Source organism: Syngnathus scovelli, chromosome 11, assembly GCF_024217435.2.
Source record: "Syngnathus scovelli strain Florida chromosome 11, RoL_Ssco_1.2, whole genome shotgun sequence".
In the NCBI taxonomy this organism is placed as follows: domain Eukaryota; kingdom Metazoa; phylum Chordata; class Actinopteri; order Syngnathiformes; family Syngnathidae; genus Syngnathus; species Syngnathus scovelli.
The window spans coordinates 10,612,525-10,625,701 of NC_090857.1; the positions used below are offsets into that span (position 1 = coordinate 10,612,525).

Consider the following 13,177-nt stretch of genomic DNA (forward strand, 5'->3'; position numbering starts at 1 on the left):
CGATGGCAACTTTAACAACTTGCATCCATTGTTTGAATTAAAATGCAAAACAAAAAGTCATATCGAAGTGGCGCTTTAAAAACACTGGCCAATCAACGACGAGTACACGTGGAAGGCGGGTGCTTGTTCGAGAACTGGCGTGGCGCTCCTCCAATGAAACGCCAGGCGCGTTGCCACGGTCCAATCGGGGGCCGAGTTGAGCTTCTACCTCCAACAAGAGTGGTTTTCAAGCGGCTCCCACAGAAAAAGCGGAGACGGGCAGACATCATTTCTCTCTCGGCGTCATTGGACTAGTATCCGCGACGACGACGACGCAAAGCCCAAAAAACAGGAACTAAACAATCAAATTAACTCAATTTACTCTCAAAGTAGACATGGCCGACACAGATGTTGACACCACCGCAACTGCAGAGGTTACAGCCAAGGTGTGTTTCATTCATTTTATACTTACTCCGACTTGCCGGGTTTAATGCTTAACAAGTTGTAAAAGTTATTAATGATGGCAAAGGGTCGGTCGTAATATGCAATTTAGCGGATAAAATGGCGTTTCTGCAAATGACGATTAAAAATTGAAATTCGACGCCTTCGTCAAGCAGGGGTCGCTCTACGATATTTTAAAGCCACGTGTGTCATTTTTGGTTGAGAATCAGGTGTTTAGCGGCGTGTAAGGTGCTTTTTTTGGCGTCGAACCTAGACAAAAGCTAGGAGGGGAACGCAGCCGGTGCTTTATGCTGTGGGCGGGAAAATCTCGAGAAGCCCTTCTCACGTCTCACGCGCGTGCGCCGAGGGAACAAGGCAAAAACTCCATTAATTTGACCAATGAAGCAATTAAAAACGTCATAGGTCTAAAAAGCACGGCTATGGCCATACCGGTACTTCAGATTAGAAAGAAAAATTGCGATAATTTCATCGTTTTTTTTCTTTTTTTTTTTTTTTTAGGAGCTGAAAGAAAAGAAAGAAGTTGAAGTGGAGGAGGAGGAGAAGAAAACAGACAACGGGGACGCACCTGCTAATGGCACTGTGAGTTTGCTGGCAGCTTTCGTGTAGCGAGCGAGCGAGGGAGGCGGGGGTGCTTTTGTCTTATGGTGAGAAGCCCCCTCGTCGTGCAGGTGTCGCCATTCTGCCTGGGCCTCTTTGTGTGCCTTGTGGAAAATAGCACAGATGTTGTTGGCAAGCGAGCCGCCTCCATTGGGGGGTGTCTTCCCAGAGAGCCTGGTGCGGGTAGTGGTGGTTAATCCTCTGGAGAGCATAAAGCACCCCCCATGCGCCCTGCCCTCGTCTTTAGAGTGTCCGTGGAGGATTGTTCCAACTGCCGGGACTATAAATGTGACATTTTGCTCCTTCAGAATGGTGCAAACCACAGTGACAAAGTTGAAGATGCGACAGAAGAAGAGGAGCACAAGAATGGGGATGGTACTTATCTTCTGCTCTGTTATTTGTCTCATTTCATTGGGTTGAGATTCCCGTTTGTCTTTGACACTAAGGCAAACTCTTTTTTTTTTCTTCCTTTTTTTTCTTTTTTTGCAGGGAAAGCAGAGGAAGAGGCGCCCCCTGCTGAGGAGACGGACGCACAGCCTGTGAAGCGTGCTGCCGATGACGAGGAGGTGGGTCACGTGGGCTGTCTTCATTTGGCACCATCTTTCACCATTTTTAATTCAAATTAGTTAGTCACCCAATTGAAAAGATCTTACCCAAGCCCCCGAAAGTCCACATAAAAAATATATTTCACATTTCTACATGAGAGCACACTGATTATAATTTAAGTCAAAATCAGTCATTTGCAAACTTTTGCTTTGGATGAGTCATGTCCAGTAACTGAATAAGCTTAAAAAACGTTTGAATACACCAATCCCCCTCATGTGATATTGCTTAGTTGTCTCGCTGTTTTTTAATCATGAAGCAATATCAAATAAACAATAATCATAATTAATTAAACAAGAATTGGAAAATGGTCTTATGACCCACTATAATGCATAATGAAATTTGATGTGATTAACTGATTAAAAAAAATGATAGTGACAGTCCTCATTTTAGCAAACTTAATAGAAAAATACCAAAATACGCATTTTTTCTCAAATGATATTCTTTTTCCTTTTATTATTTTAACTGCTTGCTATTATGGAGCTTCTCAATTTATTCAAACCATTCTGACATCAGTGTTCAGCACATTCAGACTTGTACAAACAAAAGTTGCCCATTCTACATTTCAATTAATTCTACAGCTCATTGTCAAGTTAAGAAAAAATATTTTGTTTTAAACAAATCACTATATTTAGTTCCCCTTCTCACCCTCTAGGAGAAAGCAGACACCAAAAAACAGAAGACTGAGGAAAATGGAGATTCAAAAGAAGCAGAAGTAGATGCTTAAAAATGCCGGTTTTGTATGCAGCTCTGGCTTACTGGTCAACATGGTGTTGTAGAGCTTGTGCTTTTTCTAAGGTTTTGGGTTTTGTTCTGTTTTTTGTTTTCATTATTTTGCTCCCATGTTCACATTGCACTGGAGTGAAACATTGTGGCCCTCTTCTTTTACATTTTTTTTTTTTTTTTTTACAAGATGTTATTTATTGGTCTATAAAATGAGCTTTTTGTGTGTATGCGTGTGTTCAAAACAGGGCCATGCCAAGAGATGAGTTAATTTCCATTTCCTTGCTTCTGTTTGTAAGCACAACCTCTATCAAGTCAGCTCGGACCAGCCAATTGCTCAAACGTTCAGGCAGCTGCTCACGTTCACTTCAAGGACCAAAGATAAGTTTTAAGCGGGGGCTAATAATAAAGAACATTATTAATTGTTGCGTAACCTTTTGTTGGTGTTTAAGATGCTAGTTAATCCTCAGCTGCCCTGTTAGCATAACAGATGGTGCTCATGAAATAAAGGGCCTCCACACCACCACCATTTTGGTAGAGGTGAGCTTTCTGTTGTTTTGCTGACGCTAATTAACCCCTCTTAAATCTTAATGCTTTGGTCTTGTTCGTTCTGTATGCATTCCACGCAGGTTTGTACCATTTACACGTTTGATTTTGTTTCTTTTGTTGTCATTTTCTTACGGAGTTTACATTTATGGCTGGGTAACCTGCTTTTTTTTGTCCAAGACTGCCTCTCTTTAACAACCAGCCGTGACATATGGTTACTTCAGCCACTGCTTTGTATATTCTCAAACAAATAAAATGTCTTTTTAATTAAATTTCTCATGTGTGCGTATGGTGACATGATTAAATGAGTTCATTTAAATGACGTCATTTGACCTACCTGCAGAAAATGTGTCCAAGGACGAGTGCTTTTGCTGTGTTTGGAATTGTCAGCTACGTGGTGAATTTGTCATCTTGTCTTTGCAGGTTGCAATTTTGCTAACTATATTTCATTCAACTGATTGGTGTGCTAAATAATATATAGCGATTAGGACGTAGGGAAAGATTTTATACATAGACATTATGATGATAATGGCGTTGGCAAAGAGCGACTTGTCCTCTAGTTCCCCCGTGTGGCACAAGTGAGAAGTTCAGGCTCTCACGTACTTTAAAATCAAAATGGAAGACAATTGACACAGGAGTCCAAAAAAAATCATCCCTTTTAATTTGAAATTTCTTTTCAAACATACTGAACAAAATGAACTTTTGCAACAGTTGTTTTTTAAAGAAAGCTGCTTGTCATGTATTTCAAATAGTGACATTCTCCTGGGGCAGCAGGAACCGAAAGTCGTTTCTAGTAATTGTTTAAGTAGAATGTTTGCCTGTGTTTGAAGACAAAAATAGCTTCCTAATGGAATTGAATGTGATATTTGCTGCTGGCTATAATGCACCCAAGAGTCTTTGGCGCTCAGTGTTGTCCACCTTCAGGTGAGGAGGGGGGGGGTCTTCTCAATGTTGATGTTCACACCCCTGTTTCAACTTCTCCTCTTCCTGATAATGACAAGAATGATTGCCATTATTGCACTGGTCGGCCAGGAGGGTCACAGCATATGACCAGTGTATGCAGCACCGTGCTTTTAAAAAGTGACAAAATCCTGGTGGGTGGAAGGATCCCAGGCACATTCAAGTGTTTGTGTGTTGCCATGCTAATGCTAACTCAATCACATGGCACCTCATGCAAAACAACCCATAAAAAGGTGAGCAAATGTGTGAAGTCAGAGGTAAGGGACAACCAGCTCACCGGTGACCCTAATGAGGACAATGGCTATGCATGAAAGGGATAAATGCAGGATTTGGATAAAGCCACTATGTCATTCAAATCCAACTGGAATCAACACATACATTATTGTCACGTTTCTGGAAAAGAAAAACAACATTCTCATACAGGGTGTGACAAATATGGCCTGTCGCCACAAGCAGCCCAATTTGTTCCTTAAGCCAACCACAGAGAACTACAATGAGACTTATATTTGTCACATTTGTATATTATTTGTATTCTATTAGCCTAGTTAGTTTTAATATGGCTCTTATAAGTGAGCTTGTCCATCCCATTTTTGATTATGGGTCATATTGCTTGAGGCGTTGATTGTATGCTAACTAGCCCAACGCTGCTTGGGTCTACATTCAGTTGTATGTAGGTTCCCCACGCCTAGTGTGAAGCAATGATTTCTGTCCAAAGCAGATATACAAAATGCAAACGTGAATGCAAACGCATGATGCATGGGCACACACACTGTATGAACACAATGTCTGTCTAGCTGTGCTATAAAAGAATGCCTGCTTGTGCTGTACAGTGCGCGGCAGGATGCGTCTTATCCGGACGAAGCTAAATTTGGGCCAGCAGCGGCCGCGTCTCGCTTTCGGCGGGCTCACCCTCCGCAGCGGGCAGCTGGTACACAACGCAGAGGGATGAATATGCGCAGCCCACAAAAGACATCAGGCTGGCGAAGTACATCACCCCCTGGGCGCCACCCACTAGCGATGTCAGAGGTCCCATCGCCACAGAAACCAGGATCTGCGCCAGGAAGTACTGGCAGCTGAGCAGCGAGATGTCCACCCCCATCCCGCGTCGGGTGCCCTCCTCGGATGAGCCGCAGAACTGAAAGGTAGAGACGCAGAGACACTGTTGTTTTTGTTTATTTTACTTGTTTAACAATTCCATTTTGACCAATATGTATGAACACATAATAGGGCAATTTGGAGTAATGTTTTTTTGAAACGTGAGATGAATCCACAGCACAAGAATCTTCAGTATGATCACACGTGCATTGCTGGGACTGACCTGAGGGCTTTGGTAATATTCACACAGCAGTGAGTAAGGCAGCGTGCATAGCGAGGAGAAGAGCACCCCGTAGGTGACGCAAAGGGACAGCACCACGTAGAGGTTGGTGGACAGCGTGGCCAGACCCGTGCCCAGGCCGAACGCCAGGTAGGCGAAAAAGTAGAGCGTGCGCAGAGAGAAGCGCTCCTCTAGTTTCTCTAATATGGCTGGAAATATACAAGGCCAATTAAGAGAGGGTTGAAATAGATTTTGGATAGGTCAGAATGCGGTAGAAGATTTACCTGAGTAGAAAGCAGCACTGAATGCATAGATGCACATGCCCCAGCAGCCCATGCTGACCCCAGCGTTATAGCGCTGGTAGGCCTCGGAGTCGTGGGGCGCTTTGGGGTCTCCTTCAAATACGACCTCGCCCATGAAGTCTGTGTAGAAGAGCAGCATGCCTTCAAAGGACAGCCAGCCTGCAAGAACACAGCATAAGGCGAACTTCTGGGCTGCGATGTTGAAGTGGGCCAGGGAAAAATGACTGCTTGCACCACAAAATAGAATGCGAAATACAGTTTTTCACATTTTTTATTAATTTGATTGTACTGCTCCCACTGTCATGCACCGTTTGTCCACCTGGGGCAGTATAAGTGCAGTCAAAGTAAGATGCAATACCCTAATGAATTTTTCAGAGGATAAAGAATATACGTATGCCAGTGAGTAATTATCTTTATAAATGTTGTGCCACTGTTTCTGTTTAAGTATCACTTCTTACAAAAGTGTGACAGCGTAACTTTTTTGCCCATTTGATTTACTCACCCAAAAAATGGTTAGTACATAAGCTCCGCAGAGAGGGGGGCATCCGATAGATGGCTATACAAAGGAGTTTCATTGACATTTGAGATTCACCCATCACTGCATTCTCGTTTAGATCGCTCTCATAGCGCACGCCGTTCAGCAAAATGTTCGCGACCTGCATCAGACACAACAAAAACAAAAATAAGTTGGAGAATTGTGACTAAAATATATTAATGAACCACCACTGAGGTCTTGTCTGTTGGCCTAAACACTATCAAAAGCACTGACCTACCCATAAAACCTAAATTTTTATATTCATTTAATTAAATTGTTCTTAAAAATCCATTTTCTTCATTTTGTAGAGTTTCTTTTTTTTGGTCCAGTCTAATATTAACCTTTAATGCTATACACTGCTATAACGTGAATTTTAAGTCTTACCTGCTGGCTAAACGTCACAGTTCTCCTACGTCCATTCTCCATCCCGACTATCTGGGTTGCCATGGGCTCCTCCATGAGTGCCAGACTCTGAGGTCGTTTCAGGATTCCGGCGGCGGAGCCCCGACGTGGTTCCAGACCGGGCCGCGCCCCTGATGTGACCTGAGATGCGACTTCGGATTGTGGGGCAGTCTCTGTGTCTGGGTGACACTCCCTATCGGGTTGCCTTTCTGGCTGTGTGGACCCTTCTGGGGCAGGAATGTCACCTGGAGGAATGGGTACAGAGTTGGGGGCCACGAGGCCCTGTGGTGTCTGTTGCCCGGTATAGCAGTCTATGAGAACACTGTCTATGTAGGAAGTCCCCAGTGACGAGGCAAATTCATTGATGCCGGTCAGCGAGTTGTCCCGACTTATAAAGCTGCCGTACTTTGGCGTAAGGGGGCTCATGGGCGATATGGGGCTAGTGAGCCCGGCACAGAGGCGGGCGTTGGCACTGCAGGAATACGCCAAAGACTCGGGGTGGCTTGACTTTGACAAGTGATAGCCGTAGAGACCTTCCTCATCCTCGTCGTCCACTGGCAGTGCAGATCCCGGTGGGGCGGGCGGCGACGGAGGAAGTAGAACATTGGGGCTCTTTAGATTGTTTTTGACAGAGGGTTGGCTCTTGGGCAGCGGTCGCTCTGGGATGCTTGTAAGAGTCATGGCTGTGGCGATCACCAGGGTGATGCTAGTGAACATATAGATGACCCGCAACTGACCACCCATTGACTTTCCGAAGTTTGTTTGGTCCCAGTTGATGCCGCCTACGATGTACCCGAAGCCACCCCCAAGTCCTGTGACAAATGATGAAGTTGTTACAAATATTTATGTATGGACCCACCAGTTATCGATCTAGTTAAGGACAGTATGAGTCAAGCCAAAGCCCACCTGCCAGTAGAGCATGGATGTTCAAACCCCGATCTTGGTCCTCCGGGCTGCACACGTCCATCATGTAGGCGTGACTCGGGTTATCCGCCGAATCTGCGCTGAAGTCCATCAGGACCACACCGCACACCGTCAGGATTATACCCCATTTGTGATTGGATGCCGTGTCCGCCAACGCTCCTCCAATGTCTCGTCCATTCAGCACCAGAGTCAGGCCGAACAACGCTCCTGGAGATAAGTATGAAAACCACTTTGTAGTTTGGGGATGTTAAAAGTCATAAAATTTGTACTCGTATGCATCAGGAAGTCCTTATAATAAATAATTTCGCTGTATTTTTCATGGATGACATTTTCCTTAATCCACAAGAGGGATTAAAAAGCAACAAACCGCCTACTCTCACATCTCTTTCAAGTCCCTACTCAACAGAGCGAGGCTAAATCGCAGAGACACGCGTGCGTCTTACCTATTGCCAAAGCAAAAATAAACGGCCTCCTGCGTCCAAACCGGGATGTGCAACGGTCACTCCAAGCTCCAATGAGAGGCTGAACCAAGAATCCTTGAAGATAAACACAGGCAGGCTAATAAACCAATGTGGTGCTGATGTGAGTGTTTGTGTCCCGACTTACCAAGGATGGGGCTAATGAACCACACCAAGCTATAGAACTGATCGGGCAAGCCCATCTGCAGAAGTACGGGTGTCACATAAGCCGTCTCCATGGCGTAGCTGAATTCAATCCCGAAAAGGATGCAGCCGTTGAAGAGCAGCTCCTGGAAAGCGCGTCTTGGGGGTAGCTCGCTGAGGTCCAGCCTGTCCAAGGGACACGGCGTGTTTGGCGGCGGAGGTGGAGAAGGTCGGATCAGCTTCTGGCGCTTCGGCTGCCGCTGGAAGTTGTTGGCGCGGTGACTGAGGAGTCGGGTGGAGGACGTCGGGAAGCTGGCCGTCTTGGGTAGCGAGTTCCTCCAGAGTCCCTCCTGAACTGAGGGTAGTCTCCCCATGCCGGGACTGGCCAGGAGGGGGTCACTTGGGGTGCCCATCCCCGGAGATGACATATCTCTCTCAAGGCAGCTTAGTCTAGGGTTCAAGGCATAAACCAATTTTTTCTTCACTACAGAATGTGAATATTTTTTCACCTTAAGTTTATCGTCAACATTTGAATGATCAATTATTAGTATTAGTGGCAGAAATAGAGGTGTGGGTCAGCTTCAGAAGTCATGGCTCGTAGTCACAAGGGGGCGGGGGTGCCAGAAGTCATTGCTCATGGTCAAAAGGGGGCGGAGGAAGGGGGGGATAGACCAACAGCCGCTCAGGACACTGCAGACACCACTGCGCATGTAGTAGCTGCTGCGCATTGCCCATGTGTTCGCTCAGTGAGTATGCGGCATTGTGAAGCGTGTTTCCTTTTCAATATTTCATGCAGGAAGCTGGATTTAATGGCGCAACGCACAATGCAATGACAGCTTCAAGTTTATCGTTCAAATTCAAACCAATACATCGATGTATAATTACACAATCGAGAGTAGGTAAAAAGACAAGAGGCGCCAATAAAAAAATGGATAATTACCTTGTCGGGCTGCCTCGTCATTTATAACCGCGCATTGCGTACACGACGACAATGGTGGTTTATAAAAAGAGACGTCAAATTTATTACGGGAGCCATGACAGGTGCTCTTTAGGTTCCTTTGATGCAGTCAATCCAAGGTCTCGTTTTTCTACCCCCCAGCCCCTCTTCGCCCTCCCAAAGCCTCTTCCTGCCGGTCTCTCCCGTGACGTCACGCCCCTCCTGCAGCATCAGCACCACCGAACGTCGTATGCATTCCTCCATAGAAATTGTCTAAGCAAAAATACTTTTAAAAAAATCTGAACCTATTCAAAAATATGTAATTTTGAAAATATGTATGAAAAGAAATACAATCGCCCATGGGAAACCAAATAACTATATGCAATAATAATAATAATAATAAAAATAATGTATTTATTCTGGCCTATGTAACATAGGTTATGATAAAACCCCTATTATTTAAAAATAAATAAACTAAATAATAATTTTGGGAAAACATTAGAAAGACTAAACAACAGTTTTTATTGAAAACAATAAATTAAAATCGTGGTAATAAAATATGTAGGTTATTTGTATTTTCAAATATGTAAAACGTGTCTTTAATACCAATACATATCGTTATTGCAAATTGCATTTGTTAAAGAAAAAGTGAGTGACTTTTTGCCATTTACCTATTGTAAATATTGTATTGTAGTTAATTTAAAAGCAAGCCCTAGTAAAGGTATTAAAACTCTGCAAATGAGGCGTGGAAGAGTGCACACTTTGATGTCATAAACCAGCTCACCTTTGCTCAACTTCCAAACTCATATTTTCTCCAATTTGAGATTGTCCCGCCTCTTTTTGTAGTCTTTGCATTCCGATTGGCTATTCTAGCTAGCCTAATGTGATTGGACAGCACAACTCAATGGGCATGCCAGGAAGTGGTTGTTTTGCAACAGCTGCGTTACATATATTTACTATTACATGATCCCCCTGCATTGAGCATTGTTTTTAAACATGGATAACATCGATCTTAATCGTGTTGGGAAGAACTTGTTGAAGAGCGCGGACACTGGAGAGGTAATACACTAAAATAATGGAGAAGAAATTATATCGAGTAAAATCTGCAGGTTGTATTACAATGACTCCATTTAAATCTATTGGACCCATGTTGCCAATCCCCCTGGGGGCTTTCAGTCTTGCTTAGAGACCTACTGACATTATATTCCATTATGCTATCCATGATGCTATTATACCCCATAGTGAGGCTAATCAATGTCAAGTGTCTCTGGGGTGACTTGTTATCCTAATGATGTGGCAAATGTCACTCACTGTGTACTGAATGTAGATGTTCAGATACCTTTGGAATAAAATACTCGGTTCCAGTTTATAACAAAACAACATCCGTAACAAACAAACATGTTTTTTCTTTTTTCCACAGAATGTGGAGCTGCAGTCTCTGTGGCAGGACCGGTCGGCGGTCTTGTTTTTCCTGCGACGCTTTGGTTGCCAGGTGTGCCGCTGGACAGCGGCCGAGATCAGTAAGCTGGAGCCTGACCTGAGCGCCAATGGCGTGGCGCTGGTGGGCATCGGGCCCGAGGAGTTAGGCCTCGACGAGTTCAAACAGTTGGGGTTCTTTAAAGGATGTAAGTGGCATTCATGTGACACACTTGTGGCTCAGTCAAGAGACTTTACAACTACTTAGGTACATGTACATATCACAGTTCTCACATGCATGTATTCTTTATCCTTTGCGAAAAATGATAAGTATTACTGCAGCTCTCAGAATAAGTTCTGAAACTCTTTAAGCTGCCCCCAGTGTGACTCCAATCACATGAATAAGCAAAACTTGTCTTTTCTTTTAAGCAATCTACATTGATGAGCAAAAGAAATGCTACAAGGACTTGGGCTTCAAAAGGTGAGTCAATCCTCTGTTCCCGGAACTCACTGCACCGCACCACATTAGGTAAACCATCTTGGAAACAGGCAGTGATTCTTTCTCATACCACTAGAGGGCGTCCACGTTCACTTTGAGAATTTCTTTAAGCGATGGTTTTCAATTGTTGTTGACATCTTCCTAAGTCTTGACTCATTTTATAAAAGTCAAGGAACACAGGTTTATTTCTTTGTTATCACTGAAAATACATGTACAGTATGTTACCTTTGTAAACACAACATCAAGTAAGTGTCTCATACTACCAAACCCATTCTGCTACATATATCCAATTCCATGTTCCTAACCATGCCACTCGAATAAAATAAAAATCAGAAATATGTCACTAGAATCACCATTCTGCCTTTACAAAGGTAACCACACTCCACTTGTATTGACTTGCTAGGTACACAGCTTTGAGCGTGGTTCCCGCCGCGCTGGGGAAGAAAGTACGAGAAGCGACTTCAAAGGTAGCTGTGCTTAGTTGCATGCTGTTGCTGGAATGTACAGTAAAATGACACTTGTCTCTTATTGTTGCTGCTTCACGCAGGCCAGCGCTGGCGGCATCCAGGGCAACTTCTCCGGTGACCTGCTCCAGAGTGGAGGCATGCTCATCGTAGCCAAAGGTACACTTCAATAAGAAACGTTCCCAAACGTTCTAATGCTAATTGACAAAGAAAAAAAAGCTTTTCTATCCATAAGAGTATGAAGTGAGGTTTTTTTTTTTTTACATTTTTGAGGAGCGGAATCCAACTCCCTTTTTTTGTGAAAAATGCTTCTCGGAGGTTTGACTTTAGCGGTGTTTGATATTAGAGGTATAAAAGGGGGGGGGGGGACACTAAAAAAAACTACAACAAGGGAGCAGAGAACTGTCAGCATAGCTGTAGCATTTAAAAATATACAGTATGTTGAAATCTCTCCACAAGAGAGCAGTACTGCTCCATATGAGAGAAGACTGACGAACAGAAGTCCTTGTGTTTTTTTTACTACCAGTTTCGGTGTTTAGCTATGTGGGGAAAAGAGTGCTAATAATATGGACCAACCAATAATCGTTTATATATATTTTTTTCATATGCATTTATATAAATTTTTGACCTATTTTTGGTCTCTTTGGCTATTTGTGATTTATTGTGATTTTAAACAAGAAAACTTGTGAAATATCAATGTGACAAAGCAGTAATATATGCAATTATTGTCATAAATGAAAAAGACAATGGGATGAAGCCAAAATAAGTGAACAGTAAAGTAACCAAAGCATAGTCTATTCACCAAAATCATCTTTATCTTTTCTGATTGCCAAGGTGGGGAGAAGATCTTACTGCACTTTGTCCAAGACTCCCCAGGAGACTATGTACCTTTGGAGGACATAACAAAAGCGTTGTCCATTTCATCCCACGCAAAAGAGGGTCAAAGGCCGGTGGTAAGACATACTGCTGTTATTCTAGAAAAAAAATGTCATTGTCATTCCTGATTACCTTCCCAGTGAGAGGTTAAACGGAACCGCAGGACAAACATGTGTTCACAAACCACACGTTAGTCCTTGGTGGTTTTACGTCAGCATTATTGCGCGGATCCAATCGGCATCTCCACGGACAATACCGTGGTCATTATTTAGTCGTCACAGTCCACCGCTCTGCAAATGTACTTTACTTCATTTGATTAGGAACTATGATATTCACGATGGATTTTTTTCTCCCGTGGGTCCTCAACGTTTGAGGAAGGGCATTGAGACAGTTAGGGATGTCCTAATGTCACACGGGAGCCCAGCAATGGCCAAACGTTTGAATTCTTATTTTGAAAACAAGAAAGGATTGTTATTGGTGCTTTTTCTAATGCAAACTAAAGTTTGAGACAAACTGTGATAGTCACTCCTGTGACCATGAGTTTTGTCAGGCTGCTTGTGACGTTCCATCGTCCATTCCAAGCACACCCGACCTCCCTGTGACCTGTCTGAGGCCCAACACGCGTCCTCCCTGAACACAAAAGACACTGTTGTTGTTCCGTGTGCTCTAAATGATGAAGCGAAAAAGTGCTAGTCACATAGTCACAAGCTAGCGGACGCGCTTATTTGGGGGGATCTTATACAGTGAAGCCTTGTGAAAGTGTCGAGTTCAGCGGATGATTCCTGAGAAATTTTGCTTTTTCAGACAAGTTCTTTTCCTTGCAGTGTAATGATGATGTTTGCACTCGATGAGGACGTCAAGTTTGATCCAAATCTCATCCAGTCAGGAGCAAAACATGACATTCCAATGGAAAGAAACAATTATATCAACAATTTGTTTCGAAAATCGTTTTAATAAAACCAAGACCATACTTTACAATGCCATCCTCTTTCTTTCAGGTTGTTTGTTTGTGTATATATATCTGCACACCAAATG

At 43.5% G+C, this 13,177-nt stretch overlaps 3 protein-coding genes across 7 annotated transcripts; 2 read left to right on the plus strand and 1 right to left on the minus strand.

Moving 5' to 3' along the window:
• Positions 1-233: 233 nt before the first annotated feature.
• Positions 234-3,182, plus strand: si:ch211-222l21.1 (prothymosin alpha). The gene is made up of 5 exons (XM_049733126.2): positions 234-425; positions 940-1,020; positions 1,347-1,413; positions 1,528-1,604; positions 2,297-3,182. Exons 1-5 carry the CDS (start codon positions 375-377, stop codon positions 2,366-2,368), a joined length of 348 nt encoding a protein of 115 aa, XP_049589083.1. The 5' UTR covers positions 234-374; the 3' UTR covers positions 2,369-3,182.
• A 366-nt stretch (positions 3,183-3,548) lies between these two features.
• On the minus strand, positions 3,549-9,082 carry slc45a1 (solute carrier family 45 member 1). Of its 5 annotated transcripts, none has more exons than XM_049733121.2 (9): positions 8,891-9,080; positions 7,955-8,400; positions 7,792-7,884; positions 7,331-7,555; positions 6,407-7,236; positions 5,990-6,143; positions 5,470-5,646; positions 5,189-5,394; positions 3,549-5,005 (listed from the first exon to the last, which is right to left on the minus strand). In XM_049733121.2, exons 2-9 carry the CDS (start codon positions 8,376-8,378, stop codon positions 4,733-4,735), a joined length of 2,382 nt encoding a protein of 793 aa, XP_049589078.1. In that variant the 5' UTR covers positions 8,379-8,400; positions 8,891-9,080; the 3' UTR covers positions 3,549-4,732. The 5 variants fall into 5 exon arrangements, with proteins under 5 accessions (XP_049589078.1, XP_049589079.1, XP_049589080.1 ...); XM_049733122.2 differs by having other exon boundaries at positions 3,549-3,897; positions 4,780-5,005; positions 7,955-9,080; XM_049733123.2 differs by having other exon boundaries at positions 5,470-5,607; positions 7,955-9,082.
• Positions 9,083-9,785: 703 nt separating this feature from the next.
• prxl2b (peroxiredoxin like 2B) lies at positions 9,786-13,120 on the plus strand. The gene is made up of 7 exons (XM_049734554.2): positions 9,786-9,946; positions 10,308-10,512; positions 10,733-10,784; positions 11,206-11,269; positions 11,350-11,425; positions 12,101-12,219; positions 12,967-13,120. Exons 1-7 carry the CDS (start codon positions 9,884-9,886, stop codon positions 12,991-12,993), a joined length of 606 nt encoding a protein of 201 aa, XP_049590511.1. The 5' UTR covers positions 9,786-9,883; the 3' UTR covers positions 12,994-13,120.
• Positions 13,121-13,177: the final 57 nt, after the last annotated feature.